The 18679-nt window shown below is 33.1% G+C and overlaps 1 protein-coding gene across 1 annotated transcript in view; it reads right to left on the reverse strand.

Annotated features, from left to right (window-relative positions):
• The window catches only part of LOC107398808 (modular serine protease-like), a 389835-nt gene that overhangs the window by 184694 nt on the left and 186462 nt on the right, over positions 1-18679 (reverse strand). Inside the window, exon 5 of the mRNA XM_064359597.1 lies at positions 3998-4159. Coding sequence (XP_064215667.1) covers positions 3998-4159 — 162 coding nt within the window. The remainder of the gene's footprint in view (positions 1-3997; positions 4160-18679) is intronic.

Here is an 18679-nt window from a genome sequence, read left to right on the forward strand (position 1 = left end):
ACCGACTTGAAATTCAACACACATAAACAACTTAATAATGGCTATCATATGGTAATACTTTTAACCTTTATGATTCAACCCTTAAAAACATCCCCCAACTCTTTACACGCTAGTCACCTCTATTTTAAAATTTTAAATGACATTCTTAATTTTTGGAAAAGAAAGAAAAAGCTTGTCTAAAAAATTGTTGATTTGTTTTTGGATTGGGGGTGGATTTTGAATTTTTTTGTCATTGGGAGCATTTGATTTTAAGCCCATTTGATTTTGACCAAACATTACTTCAATTCATCCCTTAGTTGCTTAGTTTTAGCCACTCCTTTAACATTTTAAATAGCACCTCCTACATTTTGAATTATTATTAAAAAGAAAAAAATATTTTCGATTAAGGGTTGGTATACAAACGTTTTCTCACACAAGAACCTCCCTAAAGAAACCATATCTTTGGAATAGCCTTGTATATTACACTTTTCGTTGTCCCGTAAAGTCACACAAACATACATATAAATACAAAAGTGTAAGCTCGTGACGTATTCGCGCGCCGTCTGCTAATTGGCTAAAAGTTACGGTGCAACCATGTCTCTAACAACCATGACGATCAACAACACCCAGGGAAATGGAAATAAAATGCGCACTCTCGCGGAGACGAGTTGAGCGCCTGCGTGACCTCCCATGACAGGTGACATTTGTCTGATAACCTCTAATTTCAAAAGATAAATGACCAGAAATTGAGCGATGATGCAAGCAATCAAGGCTCCGTAATGTGAATTTAGCTTCGACCATATATCGTGCAGGTTATTTGAAGCCAACATGTAAGGGCGAGAAGAGTGAAGGGCAAGAGGAAGCTTACTCCTTGTTCAATGGCAGCTCGTAGTGAAGGGGTAAAAAAAAATTAAAATACTTCTAATTCTACCTTATGACATGTGGTCAGGGTTATAATATTCAAAAATATTCATTATCAAATCAGAAAATCAGAATACGTTACGACGCCACTGGTGTGTTTTCATATTTAGGTTATGACGAGTATTTTCTTACTTACGGATGACATTACCGGTGAATAAGTCCTTGTGGGGGGTTTTACCCATTCAAAGTTAAATTTAAGCCCAAAATTCAGAAGTTTTTCCTTTAATCACAATCGTGAAGCACGAAGTTTGACGAATATTAAGGAAACACTTGGAAATATTTTGAATGAACCAATCGGAGAAGGGGTACCTAAGGGTCAAATTCGCGTACCAAGCCTCATTTCCCCTTGCCCCACTAGCACATGTTGGCTTCAAAACAAATCTCAATTTGCCTAGTCTATACGATATATGGCCGAAGGTATTTGGAAGTGAAGTCCGCGAGACCTCACATTCTAATGTACATAAACATTCATGTTGCCATATCGGTTATGTTTATTTGTTGGTATGTTACTGCATAGAGAGCTGAAGCGGTAAGGGTGTTCATGGATTTCTGGAATCCGGATATGTGATGCACTAAGTAATAATCCGACAACGCTGCATTTCTAATATCGACAATGAAGGATAATGGCGACCGTCAGCTGGTTTTTATTTTGAAAGTGAAATTAACGAATTATTTCTGCTGAAAGTGACTTTATTTAGATTTGTGAGTACACTCCAGGTGGAATAGAACAATACCACATCTGTCTGTTGCGTGTAAAAAGTTAAATTACTTAAATGTTTATCTAACATTCCACCTGTGAGTCAGTGGCGTGATAATTTGTTTTAGATATCCAATTAGACAAACGAGTCTTTTTATGCAAAAGTGTAACCTACAGTTCGTTAGGTAATTGTTAATTTTGTTTTTGCTATTGTCGATCTCTTTTAAAGGCCGTCTTTACAATATTTTCCATTAAAACAGCCTTTGAACCACTGGCTGCTACTTAAATATGTACGCCAGTACAAAGCCCCCTGCCTATCGTTAATCGGCTTCACAACACGCTGCAGTACAATTGCTGCGATGCTGTCTCCTCTTTATCATACCTCTATGCAATGAAATGAAAGAGTATGAGAAACTGCAAGAAAAGAAGTTACGAAGATGGAGAAATTCACGCTCCGATTCTTCACGCTACTGAAAAATCGTTCAAACTCCTCTTGAACCGCCTTGAAGCCCAAGACGAAAAAAAGAGACGAAGATGATATGCAACATCTCAGTCGAAATATAAATCTAAACCATTGCACACACTCCAGGTTTTTATTGGGTTTTGATGTGAAACCTCTTTACTTGATATTAATTTGGTAAGTAACAGTCCAGTGTCAGCTTTTACCGTGATTCGTAAGATAGGTGATTTCGATGAACAAATTAGCTATTTACAAATATGATATCAGCAAATTTTCACACTACCCTGAGTTGGGTATTGTTGGGGCTCGTTATCATTTTTTTAGTGAATGATTCAGTAGCCCTCTTCTCGTTTTATAATCGAAACAAAAACTTCACCGCAAAATAAATTCAAATAGTAGAAAACAAAAATAAAAAGCTCCCATTTGAAAATAACAAATTTTTTATTCTTACGTTAATGAAACAATAATACATAATATAATAATCAACATTGAAATTAGTAAAATAAAAAAAATCCAAAATTTCTAGAAAGCTGAAAAGACACGAAATTAATTTTTGTATATTACATTAATTCGTCTGTCATTGTTTCCAGAAAAAATTGTTATGATTTCATCATAAAAATTCTCTTTTTTATAATAGCCGCAAAGCAATTCTATTTCGATGCAAGTGAGGACAGTCTATTTTGAGCCATTCCGGCTGAAACTTTTATCCTTTTCAGGCAAGAAAAGTTGCTTTCCACACTCGCTGTAGTGGCCGGAATTGTGACAATTAAAATAAACAATTTACAAACTTCTGAAAATATTTCACTTAATTCATTTTCAGCAAATATATGTAGTATTTCTGGATCTTTTAAATTTTTAAACTGATTGTTATTTTAAGTTACACTTAACTCGTTAATAAATTTTTGTTTATCTAAAATTGAGGAATATTTTATTAACAAAATATCTATTAAATTATGAGGAAAATTTTTAGAAAAACTTTTGAATTTGGAACTGTCCGCCAAAGAAAAATATTTTAAATTCACTAAATCTTTAAATCTAATCTCTAATTGCACTGTAATATAGTGCATTCTTATCTCTATTGGTACGGGATAATTTTGTTTTTTTTTGGTAGGTTTGGTTTTTCAGATGATTACCTAGAATGTGCATTTGTCAAGAAAAATGTAAAATTTTTATGATTTTTCATTTTTTTATTATTAGTGAAGCATTATCGATTTTTTTTGACAACAACTTATATCTACACGCACAAATTATTATATATTTTACTTTCATTAGATTAATTATTCTTAATTTGGCCTCTTATAATTGCCGAAAAATTTGTAGAACTAGTGAAGTCCATGTGGGTCACTTCTTGACCTAAATTTGCCAGTGTAGCCAAAAAATTGTCATGACTTATTGCCATTGCTATACATCTGGTGTGTCAAAAGTCGCGGATAGGTTCTTAAATGCAGCTAGAAAGAGCTATACAAAACACTATTTACATAAAATTGTATTTTCACAAAACCTTTTATTTGGTTGAAATTAAAAACAAAAAGTTAACATTACTATAAATGTTACCAGAAGCCGGTGTAAATTTCGCCACTGCTTACTACGGCACAACTTGATGTTGCGTTGTACCGTAGCAAACAATACTTTTACGATACTCGGACCAAGGTACTATTCGTCCGCACAAATGTACTTAGGAATAACACTAAGTTATGTTCGTTCACAAAAATATGCGGAGGATTAACCGCGGACTTAAAAAAGAACTGCATCAGCAATACTTTATTTGTCCTCCCTTCTTTAAACATCAGTCTATTTATAATCATTAAATTTTGAAATGATTTGTTAATTGTCTTAGCTTTAGATACTGAATTGGGTTCCTGGTAAGGTTCCAAACGTCTTCTACATCGAGTTAAACATGCGCCCCTAATAATCAACCAGTACCCGCTAATAAAATTTACCTGTTAAGACTATCTTTTCAGAAATAAGAGTTCCTCCACAGATAAAGGACCATTTTCCTTTTTCTAAAATAAATAAAACTGCATGCCAAGGGAACGCGATTGAGTTTGCCATCCATCCTTTAACAATGAGGGGAGAAATATCAAGTTCGGCAACACCACAATCTGCAAGAGAAAGTAGTTTTGAATTCAAAAAAGAAACCTGTTAGTTAAAGAAGCATAAGTATTAGGCAGTGCATCCGCTGCCGGCAACGGTGCCCAAAAAATAGAGGAATGGTTGCCGGCGTCGGTTGCCTGCGCAGCAGTGACGCTTTAGATCCGTCAAATGCATAATCTTACAGTAAAAAAATGATAATTGGAATTTGCAACAATGTATCATATTAGGTAATATTTCGATAAAAAATGATGTTCACTAATATTTTTGAGAAATTTTACAAATTAGACAAAAATGTTTAGAGAGTTGGATTTTTTTAAAACGCTTTCTTTAGACGTGCGTAAACAAACGAAGAAGAGGCAGAGGATTGAAGATGAAATTTTTTTGGTTTTTTGCTTGTATCTTGAAAACGATCACTCCTATCAGTTTATGGGGTCCAACACTTCATTAGAGAAGAAAGGGGGAGACATGAAGTTCACTAAAATCATCAGAGTCGTCTTTAGATGCTGCATTGTTGTCTTCATCTTAAACAATAAAAACAGAATAACAGTCTTATTCAGTACAGTATTAATAGATAGATGATTAAATACAGATGTTTTGAATAAAATTTATTATAAATTGAAAGCGTTTAATCCAACATTTCCTGCTATCAAACCTTTTGGTTTGGTATTTTCCTCCCTTGGCTTATTTATTTCCATATAAATACTTATGATATACTAATGTTTAATAAATGCATTGTAATGTAGACATCAAACTTCAGAAGCTAGTAGCTCGCCTACGGTTACTTCTATGAAAAAAATGCATTTGACCATTGTGTAGGAAATTTTATTTGCTTTAATTTTGGTAAAATGAAAATAATTGATAGAAGTGATTGTTTCCGAAATACAGGGTGGACCACGAGTAATAATGAACCTGAAACAAATTTTGAAGCAACCATCAATACATTTCATAGATAACGTGGATAGTAAATCACTTTGTTTAATACTTTAAGCATAGTAAGCACACAGCACTTCAACATTAATTTAAAAAGTCAAACCTAGTATCAGACCTTGCTGAATTTGTAAATGAATTTAGCGAAACTTTTGTGCTAAAATGTTTAACAATAGTTCTCATTAATGGAGAATGTTTGAAAAATGCTTCGTAACTTGCACATTTATACACGTATAATATCAAAATAAATGGACTCTGAGTTTTCAAACACGTTGAAAATAAACTGCGGGAAAAATAGCCTCCAACTAAAAGAAAAAAAAAGAAGAGTAGCAACATCAGCGGAAATGAAGCTACAATTGTTGCAGCTATTGATGAAAATAGATGGATAGGAAGGAGTTCTGTGTATTTTTACGCCTTTTGATTATTTCGTATGGGGAGTGCTTAAGAAAAGGTTTTATAGTATTGTATGTATATAGCGTGTTCGATAATTGGACTGCCATCACTTAAGGAGTGGTAAAGGTAACCACCAAGATTCAAAAGCAAGTGTTAAATTTTTTTGCATCTCGCTTCTTCTTCTTCGAACAATAGTCTTTCAAATTTGTCCAATCAGACCTGAAGCAGGAATTGTGGTTGAAATCAGTAATCCGAGTGATAGTTGCTGTCAATGTGACAAGTTTTATTAATTGACATCAGTGGTGTTCGTTTGTTGGGTTTATTTTAGACAATATAGTTGGGAAAATAGGAAGAATTTACATTTTCAAAAAGCTAGAACTGCAGCAAGATTTCCAGATCGCTATATTCCTTGTTGCTGTGTATTCGCTAATGCTAATCTTGTTCGTTGCATCCGAAAATTTGAAAATTTTAAATTTTTACCAATGACTGTAAACAGAGGTAGATTTGAAGCAGTTAATGCTATTGTCTGGGACAAGCACATTGGAGTGATAGTTGTTGGTCTCACTCTTTGCCGGTGAAATGCGAAAATGTTAGAACGTCATTGCTAAGACGAGTCCGTTTGTGAATATACAGCAAGGTAAGTCACCTTATTAAGCAATTGAGCATTTCTTATAAAAAAATTAAATATAAATTTAAAATTGAAGTAGCTTGTACTTGAAGTTTATTTAATAAGAAATTCGTTTTCATACCGAGATTATTGTATATTTGTACGTCACTGCATATTAACTGAAAGTTGTTGTCAGATTTGACACTTTTTCTTTTTTCGCAAATGGACTACTTGATTATACATCAAAAAGAGTGATAATAAAACATGTTCTCTCATTGGCCGTTTTTAAACTTTCTCTAGTTTTTCACAGCATGATAAAAAGAAAAATGCTCCTGTAAGTTGGCAGTGAAGCGATGGCGATTCATTTACCGAACCGAACACGCTGTATATTATAATGCAGTAATTAATTCGAAGAACTAAAGATACCCGATCGGGATGAAATACGCAATAATGTCATGTTTATTTGGTCTCTAGCTACGTACAGGTAGAGTAGCTTTACAAAATGATACAAAGAAGCAAAAATAATTTAACTTTCATCAAAAGACTGCTTTAGGTGTACCACCTATATAGTTGAACTAACAATAAGAATAATAACACCTAATTTCTCAAATAAATAAGTATTTTAGAGAGTCGTTTAAAAAGTATTTTAAGCTAATAGAATATTTCTTTTGTTCAGAAAAAAGTGAAATTACCAAACACTTCTAAAAATTCACTGCCAGTAGCTATTACGCACACAGGTGCCGTCATCTGGAATGGACTCCGTTGCCGGCAGCTGAGGCACTGCCTAAGTATTAAAGTCTGTTCAACGATTTTTGGAGCATAAACCCATAATCGGTATATAGTAGTAATATATTAATCTCTTACGACGGCCTGACAATAGGACGCTGTAAAGCTTGCTTACCTGCTCGACCAATAAAATTTGTCAAGTTTAGCTAAACTCAACATAAAATGTTTAATAAAAGTAACTAATTAAATATTTTTTATACGGAACACTTATAAACTGTTTATACAAAATTACTTTTAAAATATTGAGTACGGACCATTTCGGAAGAAATCTTGCGGCCGGGGTGCTATAAAGTGTTGTAACTAATATAGTACTATATATATACTATATTATGGAATATTATTATGGAAAATAAAATATATAGTATAAAGTACTATATATAGTAGATATATAGTACTTTATACTATATATTTTATTTTCCAAGATTATACAACCACCATAAACCTCATTACACGTAGTTATGACCATCCATTGTGCAGGTATTAAAACCCACGCACCCTTGCAATAAATCTCTTTTCGAAGAGAGGTTGCTTTCACTGGCCAGATCCGGCTCCGAAACGGCAAATAATTTTCCTATTTCTGAATGTTTTAAAAATTCACTATCAACATAGGTAAATATTAGGTAAAATTTAGGTTAATATGATTATTGAATTTGCAAGCATTTAATATACCAGGGGCCTAAATTAAATTCTTGGTTAATTTAAATTAAATTTATTTTTTGCGGGCTTAAATTATTTCTAATTCCGTCCTGGAACCTATGAGAAGGGTGGCAGGTCAAAATTTGGTTGAATAATTTACGGCTAGGGTTTCATATAGACTAATTTTATGATCACAATATAATCTTACAGGATAAGGACTACTATACTTAATGCAATAGAGCCATATCCTCCAAATATCGTTACATATACCTAAATATGGAATTGGTCGTGACGGTTAATATTTGTAAATAATAAGTAAGTGCACTTAGGACCGAAACTAAACGATTTATTAAGTATTATTTTGCCATCTCCTAAATTTCGCCTTATGAAGAATTTACTTAAGTATCAATATTTGATATTCCCAGTAATGCTAGATCTATTAGGGTCGATCTACAGAAAGCATAAGTAAAATTTAATTCCGAATTAAGCTAATTTAATAATAAAAAATTGCTTTTTAAAATGCATTTTCAAAATAAATGTCAAGTTTATCTCGAATTAAAATTTTATTGCAATTAAACCTGCCCTTGGTTAGTTTTTCAAATGTTTTTTATTCACATTTTGAATTTCTAGCGCCAATGTAATTTAAATCCGTCATACCTGGTTCCATCCATGATTTTTCACCACCGAACAGTAAACAAGAAAACGAAAAAAGGGCAGAAGTTTTTTGAGCATCCACATAACCAGTTATGTATGTTAATTTCCAGGTACATTGTCGATTTTTGAATTACACTTTTCTAAAAGTATTTACGCCAGGCACTGGTCTTCCGTGTTGTTTAAATGCAAGTTTTTCTACAAAAATAGTGTAGCAAAAATATCTGTTTTCTTAAAATTCAACTTAATTCATGTTGATTCAAATTAAATAAAATTCGCGGGATGGTGTACCACTACTTTAACTATCAAAAATTCAAAAAACATCTTTTTACCTAGTTAGTTACGAATAAAAACATTCACAACAGAAGCACTAATTTTTCATTATAGCGCAGACGTAAATGACTCTTACGTTCATTCTTCAGAAATAGTAAGATTGCAAAGCGCTGACGCCGCAAAAGGTTCGCTTACTGAAAGCGCACCAAATTTGCCTTAGCAGACCAATCAGGATGCTAGTATTAAGGGCTTAATTTTAGTTATTACTGAATTGTGGTGCACTTTTGTGAAATGCACTACAAGCTTTGTTTGAATACGTGAAAGATTGAAAATTAGTGTTCGATCTGGATTTACCAAATGTTTTACCTTGACAAAAAGGTATTGCTGGTGTTCTTAGTATAATAATAGTTAATAATAATAATAATCATTTTTACGTAATTGGGACAGCGATGAACAATTTGGGTCGAAGAAACAATCAGTTTATGAAACTGTGGAAGAGTTTATACGGCGGAAGCAGGCATTAGGTACATGGATACTTCCGGAAATCTCCAAATATTGTGTATTTGGGAGAGTTGATTTTAGGATGTGTGGGTTTAGAAAACAGTATATTACTGTTAAAAGAAAAACGTTCGGGAAACGGAAAAGGGATCTTGACCGTTCAAGCTTAGATGATCGAGAACGGCCCTTTTTATCGTCAAGAGTAAACATAGAAACCACCATAACTGACCTCTACTGGGAGAAGGGTTAGCAACAAAGTTCCCAGTGGCGCCCGGGAAAATTATTTTGATCAACAAACATCAAAATTATTATTTCTTCCACACGTTGCTTTTCAATCAGAAACGGATCAACTTTTTAGGTTTGTATAAAAATTAATAACAGACCATTGCTAGCTTTGGTTGCGGCTGGTTTAAACCGTTCCACCATCATGGTCACCCAAACCGTTACTTTTTCGGTGGGTGATTAATTAGGAAAAGAGCAATTTTTTGTAGTCCAGGATCTTCATGAAGAAATAATCATTGTCGATAAGTTTTTAAAGAAAATATTTAGCAGTTATTGATTATTTTCGCGGCGCGTTACACTTTGGTTCTGCAACGCGACACACAGTGTTCTGGCGATAGGGAAATGCATCGAAAGTGAACAGTAAAATAAAGGCCTTAAAACCGGAGGAAGTTACACCTTCGACTATATATCATATAGACTGGGCAAGGTGAGATTTGTTTTGAAGCCAACATGTGCAGGTGGGGCAAGGGGAAATGAGGCTTGGTACGCGAATTTGACCCTTACGTTACCCCTTCTCTAATTGGTTCATTCAAAATATTTCCAAGTATTTCATTAATATTTGTCAAACTTCGTGCTTCACGATTGTGATTAAAGGGAAAAATTGTGAATTTTGGGCTTAAATTTACTTGTGAATAAGTATATAATTTGGTTCTTGTGTCGAAATATACTGGAGAAAGTATCCACAAGGACTTATTCATCGGTAATGTCATCCGTAAGTAAGAAACTACTCGTGTTAACTTAAATATGGAAACACACCAGTGGCGAAGTCTGGAGTATTCTGATTTTCTGCTTTGATACTGAATATTTTTGAATATCATAATTCTGATAGCATGCCATAAGGTAGAATTAGAAGTTTTTTAACTAAGGCATTTTTTTAAACTCGTATACATAAATTATTCCTGAAACATGTAATGTTTTTTCAATTGTTTGCCCCTGGACTACGAGCTGCCATTGAACAAGGAGTAAGCTTCCTCTTGCTCCTCACTCCTCTTGTCCATACATGTTGGCTTCAAACAACCTGCCTACAAACTCGCTTTACGGCGAGTCTATATGGTATATGGTCGAAGAGTTACACACGGTTTTCCGCAACACAAAATTGTGGAACTAAGTCAGCTTCTCTGTGATTTCGCTCCAATATTTAATAAAGATACACCACCTCAACTACGAAACACCATATACGATTGAGAGATAGCACTCCTTTTCGAATTAGACTGTATCATTACTCGGATGAGAAAAAGAAAATTATTCAGGAACGATTGAAACAGATGTTATCAGATGGAATACTTGTCTTTGATTATCATAGTCAAGAAGAAAGATGGCAAACCACAATTTTGTGACGATTATAGAAAATTGAACGCTGCCACCATAGATGAGGCAGCTCCACTTCCGGTGATTTCAGAAACGCTAAGAGATCTTGATCAGGCACGAATGCTTTTCGGATATTGGCAGCTTCCTATGGCTGACGAGTCAAAGCGTTACACTGCATTTTCGTCACAAGACAAGACTTTGTATCAATTTAGGGTGATGGCGTTCAGTCTCAAAAACGCCCCAGCAACATTTCAATTTGATAGCTCAAGAGGTTCTGGCTGATTATCTCCGAAAGTCTGTGTTAGCATGCCTTGACGTTGTAATTACCCACTCCGCAAATTCCCAAGAACACATGACCCATCTTCGATTGGTTTTCGAGCGACTTCTAGCGAATGGTTTACGATGTGCCTCTAAAAAGTGTCAACTTGGGTGTGAAGAAATCGAGGACCTTGGTCACATTGTATCTGCACATGGAAATAGTTCACAAAACGCCATTTGATACGGATTCAAGAAACAAAGTCTCCAAAGAACAAAAAAGTGCTTCGATTATTTTTGGGGCTGTGTAACTGGGTACGAGATTACATTCCGAACTTTGATACTAGAGCTGCGTTTCTTACAGACCTTTTGGCCAATTCCAAGCATTGGTACTGGAGAGAGATTGAAGAGAATGCTTTCAATGATTTGAAGAATTTACTCTCAAACCCAGAGCCATTTCATAGGCCCGACCCCAAACTTCGTTTCATTCTACAAACAGACGTTGGTGGAATTGGAATGGGGCCAGTTGCAAATGCAACAGAATGGCGTATTGTTTTCATTCCGTTGATGTTCTTTTTGATTAGAATCTTTTTTAAACCCTGAGCAATTACTCTAGTTAACATGCTGTTTTCAATGCATCCTTGAAAGTTGTGGAATTTGATGACAACACTTGTCGTTGAAGGGTTCTCTCGAGGGTTTTTTTGCAGCTTGAGGTTTGAGAAAGCATCCTTTTCCTCATCGTCAGGTTGTTGTTTTAGTAGATAATGAATGGGGAGGTAACACAACACAACCTTGACCTTGAGCTTGGTCCCGCCCATTTTCCCTCTCTTGCTTTCAAGACCACACATTCTCTTTCTCTTACACTTTTCAAGGCCAGTTCCTCTCACTTTTCCCCACCACTTCAAGGCCAAGGCATTATTGGACTTCGATGTTTTCAGGCCAAGGCCATTTATGTTAATATCCACTTTTGGAAGGCCAACAACTCCCCTCTTTACTTATCATTCAAGGTCACTGCTAATATATATTTATACATAGAATTCAATAATACAAATTCAAAAACAGTATCTAATAAGAACTCCTCAATATTAAAGCAGTAAAAAAATGTGGTATCGTTTTACTTGTAAAGATGTTATAATAGTAGAAGAAACGTGTTTCCACAATCAGTTAGGACACATATCTTTAGAGGGTCTTCGGGAACGTTTCTTTAATAGAGTAGTTGTGTGTGAACAGTCTTTCTCTTTTTAATAAAAACATATAAAATTCTTTTCCTAAATTCTATAGTTCTAGGAACCCTTATCTCGATAGGTGACTTTTATAATAGTGTGTTATAATAATCTGCGGGATCTTGTACTGGTTGACGTAGATAAAAATATTCAAAGCTAAAAAAACGCACAGCCGAATTTCCTGTCAAAATAACTTTAATGTGAGATATAATAAAAGGAGTAATACCATTTTGAAGAGGTGGTGTGTATTACAAAATAATTGGTGCTACAATTTTAGAAAGTACTCAAAACCTGGTCAAAATACTTTTCTTTTGAAGTATCACAAAGGGGGTGGTGTCATTCAAAATTATTATCATAAAAAAATTATCATTTTTTTGTATAATTGGAAGACCTTCTAATACGCTTTTATAACCGTGCTACTTATTTTAAATGTAGGCAAAAAATATATAGTAAAATTTATATTTTTGTTATTGTTTCAAAATACAATAAAAATGCACAAACAGGTAACTTGGTATTTCAAAGGGGCACAATTCTGATCCAACTAGGTAAGTCATATCGCCTAATTGGTGGGAATTTTATACCTTACTTTAGAGCAATATGAAATTTTTTCCGTATTCACTTCACCTACATTCAACATAAATAGCACATCTGTAAAGGCCAATTTATAAGGTTTTCAATTATAAAAGTAAAATCATATAAATCATATTGTTGTATTAAAAAAAATGTAATGACGTTATGGCACCGCCATATTGACCGCCACGACTGATCCTGTTAGGTCAAATTTGAGATCACTTAAAATGCTAAATCACTTGTTTTTGCATTTTTTTATTTTTGAAAAATAAAAAACATAAATTTTGTACTAAAGGAATTACAAATTTTTGGCGTTACTTTAACCTTACTCTGTTTAAGTGAGCTTAAATTAACGCATAATATTTATATTTTTGTTTTTAGTCATTTTTTAAAAAAATCTGAAAAGATCATTCTCATTTATTTATTTATGAAGTCATCATTATTATTATTAAATAGCAACTAACATTTTTGTTTGTTGTTTTTAAAACTATTTTCCAGTATCTTTCCGATGAGCATAAAAATATTAAAAAGTAAAATAACAAAAAAATAAAAAAACAATTAAACATTTATTAATAATAACAATTACACACATAAAGCTTTGTCTTTGTTCTTTGCGCTTTGCCTTATTGTTTTTTATTAACTGATGATAATTTTCTTACCTAAACAAAATTGCAAATTAAATGAGGCCTTTGGAATATCTTAGAAAACAAACAAAAAATTTGAAAATCTTAAATTATGAAAATTATTTTGCCTAACAAAATTTCTTTTGAGAAAGCAATGCTTTATAGTTTGCAACTTATTGTTAGAAATTGAACTCTAACGTTACATAATAAAGTTAAATTGATATTTTTGTTATTTTTTCAAAATACAATAAAAATTCACAAACAGGTAACTTAGTATTTCAAAGGGGCACAATTCTGACCCAACTAGGTAAGTCATATCGTCTGATTGGTGGGAATTTTATACCGTACTTTAGAGCAATAAAAAAAATTTCCGTATTCACTTCATCTACATTCAACATAAATAGCACAGTTGTAAAAGCCAAGTTAAGGGCTTTCAATTATAAAAGTAAAATCATGTAAATCATATCGTTGTATTAAAAAAAATTGTAATGACGTTATGGCATCACCATATTGACCGCCACGACTGATCCAGTTAGGTCAAATTTGAGATCACTTAAAATGCTAAATCACTTGTTTTTGCATTTTTTTATTTTTGAAAAATAAAAACCATATAAATTTTGTACTAAAGGAATTATAAATTTTTGGCGTTACTTTAACCTTACTTTGCTTAGAGTGAGCTTAAATTAACCCATAAAATTTATATTTTTGTTTGTTGTTTTTAAACCTATTTTCCATTATCTTTCCGATAAGTATAAAAAAATTAAAAAGTAAAATAATAAAAAAATAAAAAAACAATGAAACACTTATTAATAATAACAATTACACACAAAAAGCTTTGTCTTTGTTCTTTGTGCTTTGCCTTATTGTTTTTTTATTAACTGATGATAATTTTCTCACCTAAACAAAATTGCAAATTAAATGTGGCCGTTGGAATATCTTAGAAAACAAACAAAAAATTTGAAAATCTTAAATTATGAAAATTAGTTTGCCTAACAAAATTTCTTTTGAGAAAGCAATGCTTTATAGTTTGCAACTTATTGTTAGAAATTGAGCTTTAACGTTACATAATAAAGTTAAAACAATGAATTCAAAAATAACAAGTTTGTAGAAGAAAGTAAAATAACCGTTGATTTTGATTTTTCTTGAATTATACATACATAGAAACAGAATTACATCAATAAACAAATTTATTATAATGGAAATAATTAAAAAAAATGCAATAAAAAAACGAAAAGAACAAAAAATTATTGACACCTCACTTCAGCAAACAAAATGAAGTAGAATTATAAAGATGTTATAAGAATATTAATTCAAATTTTCTAGGTACAAAACTATATCATCCTTTTTAATACGAAATAGCCTCGACGAAACAGCCTGCTACTAATATTTAAAAAGCTAATAGTATATACTGAAACAAAAAATAAGTATAAATGTTTGCAAAGTATTTAGACAAACGATTAGGCCTGGTAGTGTTACTTGGTGTGTTCACAAAAACATTTAAGTCAACATTCACAGCCGGCTGTAAATATTGTCAAATATGTATAAAATACAAAAAAGTGCTTATAGTCTGCCCTATAAATTGTTTATCATTTGAATGTAACTTTAAATAATTAAGACATTTAACAAATGTTATTTATGTATTTATTTATAAATGTTTCAAACTTTTCAGTCATTGTGATTAAGAACAATTTTTATAAACGTCATTATTAAAATTAAAACGACGCATTTTATGAAATTATTTTTTAAATAGTTAGTAATGATTATTAAAACTCATTAAAACTATAAATTAGGTAATTACCTATTAAATTTTAGAAGTGCATTAATAATTTATAATAACTAATTTTGAGAGAAACTGCGACGTTGGCGGTTACATAGTTTGGAAACAGCTAATAAGAGCAACTACAAATTTTTGTCTTTTTTTATTTTTAATTTATTTGCTGCCACCATTTACAATTTAGAACAATTTTTTTTAGTTGGTTTATTAATCATATAATTTTTTATGCGATGAACGTCCAACTGTGGTTGGAATAAGTTATTTCGTTAGTGGACTGTTTTGTCGTTAGGCTATTTTGTCGTGAGCTATTTTGTCGGTGTTTCGTTGTGTTGTAAAACACAGGACAATTAGCAATTGTGTATTAGAGCTGTAGCTAAAATGTCTCGTGCGAGGGCCAGGTACGTACTGGCTCGTGTCCTGTAAAGGTGGGGAGGCTGTGACACCATGACATATCACAACAGTCGGAGGCTTTTGTCGGTGGGCCATTTTATGATGGTGAGCACTAAAGATATTTTTCCCAATCGTGGACAGACGAAATTATCACAAATTGTAAACATGCCATTAACAACATCATAAACGTCTTCTTATAAACAAAATTTTTACGGTTGTTTTTAACAATTAAATAATGAGACAAGAAAAAATACTTCATACAAAACAACTAATATAGTAATCATATTTAAATAATGACATAAAATATCAGTTGGCATACTTGTGTGCCAATCAGCCTAATAACAAGCTTTAAACTTATTTAAACTTTAACAAATTTAACAATAATTTAATTTTGTATTAAATTTATTTCAATTAAATCAAATTTTTAAAACAACTTTCATATGTAATTACTTTGAAACCTTTTTTTATGTATACATTTAAAACAAATAAAAAAATTGAAAATATTAGGCAGGTCAATTTTTATTTACAAGGGAGCATTTTTTCGTGTACTTTTAAAAATTTTAGCACAAACCCTTTTTGTATACAAACAATCTCTTCACAATTTTAAATAACATCACCCCTTTTGTAATACTTCAAATGAAATTAATTTAACGAGGTTTGGCTTATAGCGCACTAAATGTCTTCCATAAGAGAGTGTTTTTTTAAACAAGCCACTAGATATCTATATTTTATATATCTATATCTATATTAAAATAAACAAAAAATTGGAACTTCCATCAAGGTCAATTACTTTACAAAAGGACAGTTTTTAAAAGTAATTATTAAAATTGTAGCACCAATCCTTTTTGTATACAACAATCTATTCAAGATGGTATTACTCTTATTGTTATATTTCAAATTAAAGTTATTTTGACAGAAAGTTCGCTTGTTTTTTTTTGTAGTTTTGAACATTTTTATGTACGTCAACCAGTGTAAGGTCCAGTAGATTATTATAACAAACTATTATAAAACTCACTTATGACTAAAATTGTGAATGCTATTATAAATTTTGGATTCGCCAAAATAATCAAAAAATTTTTTAAACCTAAAAACTACATACTTAATTGTAATTTAGGAAAATATAAAACACAAATTAAAACAAACTCTGCACTTGAAGCAATTTTTCCGAAAAAATACACAAATTTGAGAAAACAACAACAATTAAAGAATGTGATTGAGAATGGCAGTACTTAAAAACAGTTGGTTTATGGACTAAGCACGACATTATTTAATTTATATAAATAATCAACTTATTAATGAACAACCACTGCTATTATCAAGTAATTTTGGAGGATGTAACATTATAAAAAATAACCCAAATTAAAAATAATTACTGTCAAATTTATGGTCAAAATAACTTACACTTAAGGTGTCACAAAAAATGTGATTGTATTTAAATTTTGAATTAGTTGTTTGTATTATAAGGAGGGTTACTGCTTCATCTTTCAAAAGTACAGGTAAAGGTGTTCCTGTGAAAATAAAAATTAAAGTGCCTTAGTAATTTTAAATTTTATGTTTATTTTCTGAGATATGCGTTGTGCTCTTTTGCTACATTGGTAGGCTTTGGATACTGAACTAAACATCTTGGGGTAGTTAACATCGAGCATTTGCAAATTTGGACGCATTTTGCTTATCCATCCCTCGTTTTAATACTTGAATTCATATCGGATGACATTTAGTAATGCGCTATGAGCGTTTGCCACGTTGACGGGCTTCAGATACTGCGCTAAACGTCTCGGGCTGGTTACCATCCGGAGAACATTCACAGTGTATATACATCAGCGACCATACACCCACTATACGGCAAACCCTCGAAGTAAACGTGTATATTTTGAGGTATAAACCGACTTAACGAAGCCTAGTCGAAAATGCGCCACACGTGTCTGTGGGGTGGTACTAATGATGGGGGAACGATTTATACACGTAAAAATTACGAAGCCCGAAGTCGGGCTTTGTAAGTAGGTGTCGGGCTTGGTATCCACCGGAGAAAATGTCTTTTATATAAGTAAATTAATATATAATTGTTTTAAGTTGGTCCGAGGTTCAAACACAGTATTTAACCAGCGAGATACCTGACGCGATGCCGATAAGAGCTTTTGATTCGCTTTTATTTATTATAAGAGAGATGGAATTGTGTTTGGAAATCTTGATGTTGCAAATACGGGGTTGAGAGAAATTATTGTCGGATTTTAATTTCTGTTGCGGGCCGCACCGTGCGATTGGGGCACGGCCCTGTTCCCGTTTAAAGGCGCATTCCTATTTTCGTAGCAACCTTGCCCTCTTGCCGTATTTTGTTGCTGATTACGCGAAAAACAATCCCAATTGTAATTACCCGGTTTTCCGTAGCTAAAACATACGCGGCATTGCGATTTAAGGTGTTCTCTGGCTTCGCAACCGAAGCACGTCATTTGACGATATTTTTGGGATTGATAAGAGCGCCGTTGAACCTACTGTTGACCGTGACTTGATTCAGTTCTCTCTTCAGCATCTATCTCTCGTTGCATTGTTTTCTTCTTTAGCCGGTCTTCGATTTGCTCCTCGAGTAAGGCTTTTTCGACCGTCTCTTCGAAAGCATCAGGGCTAAATGACATTACACGTTGTTGTACTGGCATTGCTAATCCCTCCATAAATTGCTGTAAACATTCGGTTTGCAGATTGGCTTTGACCCATCTATCTCGCGATTGATCTCCGGTGCGTTTAATTGCCGCTGCTCCTAGCATCTGCAGACGTTCAGAAAATTCGGTAACAGTTTCGCCAACTCGCTGTTTCCATTTGCGAAATTGATCAAATGTCAGCGCGTCCACGGCTGACATTTTTTTCTCGAAGCGGTGAATCAACGCAGCTTTTAATCGATTCCAAGTGCAACCGATGCCTCGCAGTTTTTCATTCCACTCGACCATGCGTCGAGCTGGTCCTTGCAATTTCAAACGAGCTACCTTGACCGTTCGTAATTCAGTCCACCCTCCTAATTCTACAGTATCTTCCACAAAATTGATATAGGTTTTTATCGACCCTTCACCTGAATATGTAGTTATTAAATGAGATGCGGCCGCCGTTGATCTTAGTGGTCCTCCAGCCCTAACGTCATCTCCCTGACAATTGAGTTGATCTTAGTGGTCCTCCAGCCCTAACGTCATCTCCCTGACAATTGAGTTGGTCAAGGATTTCTGCCTTCACGAAGATGGTCGTCATCATCGTGAATCGAAGGTTGTGAACTGGACATTTTGTCTTTGAAAGTGTTTAACCATGGGTTTAAACAGGGTTTTTCTTTAAATTTAAGAATTTTCCAATAG

The sequence above is a fragment of the Tribolium castaneum genome, chromosome 11 (genome assembly GCF_031307605.1).
Source record: "Tribolium castaneum strain GA2 chromosome 11, icTriCast1.1, whole genome shotgun sequence".
In the NCBI taxonomy this organism is placed as follows: domain Eukaryota; kingdom Metazoa; phylum Arthropoda; class Insecta; order Coleoptera; family Tenebrionidae; genus Tribolium; species Tribolium castaneum.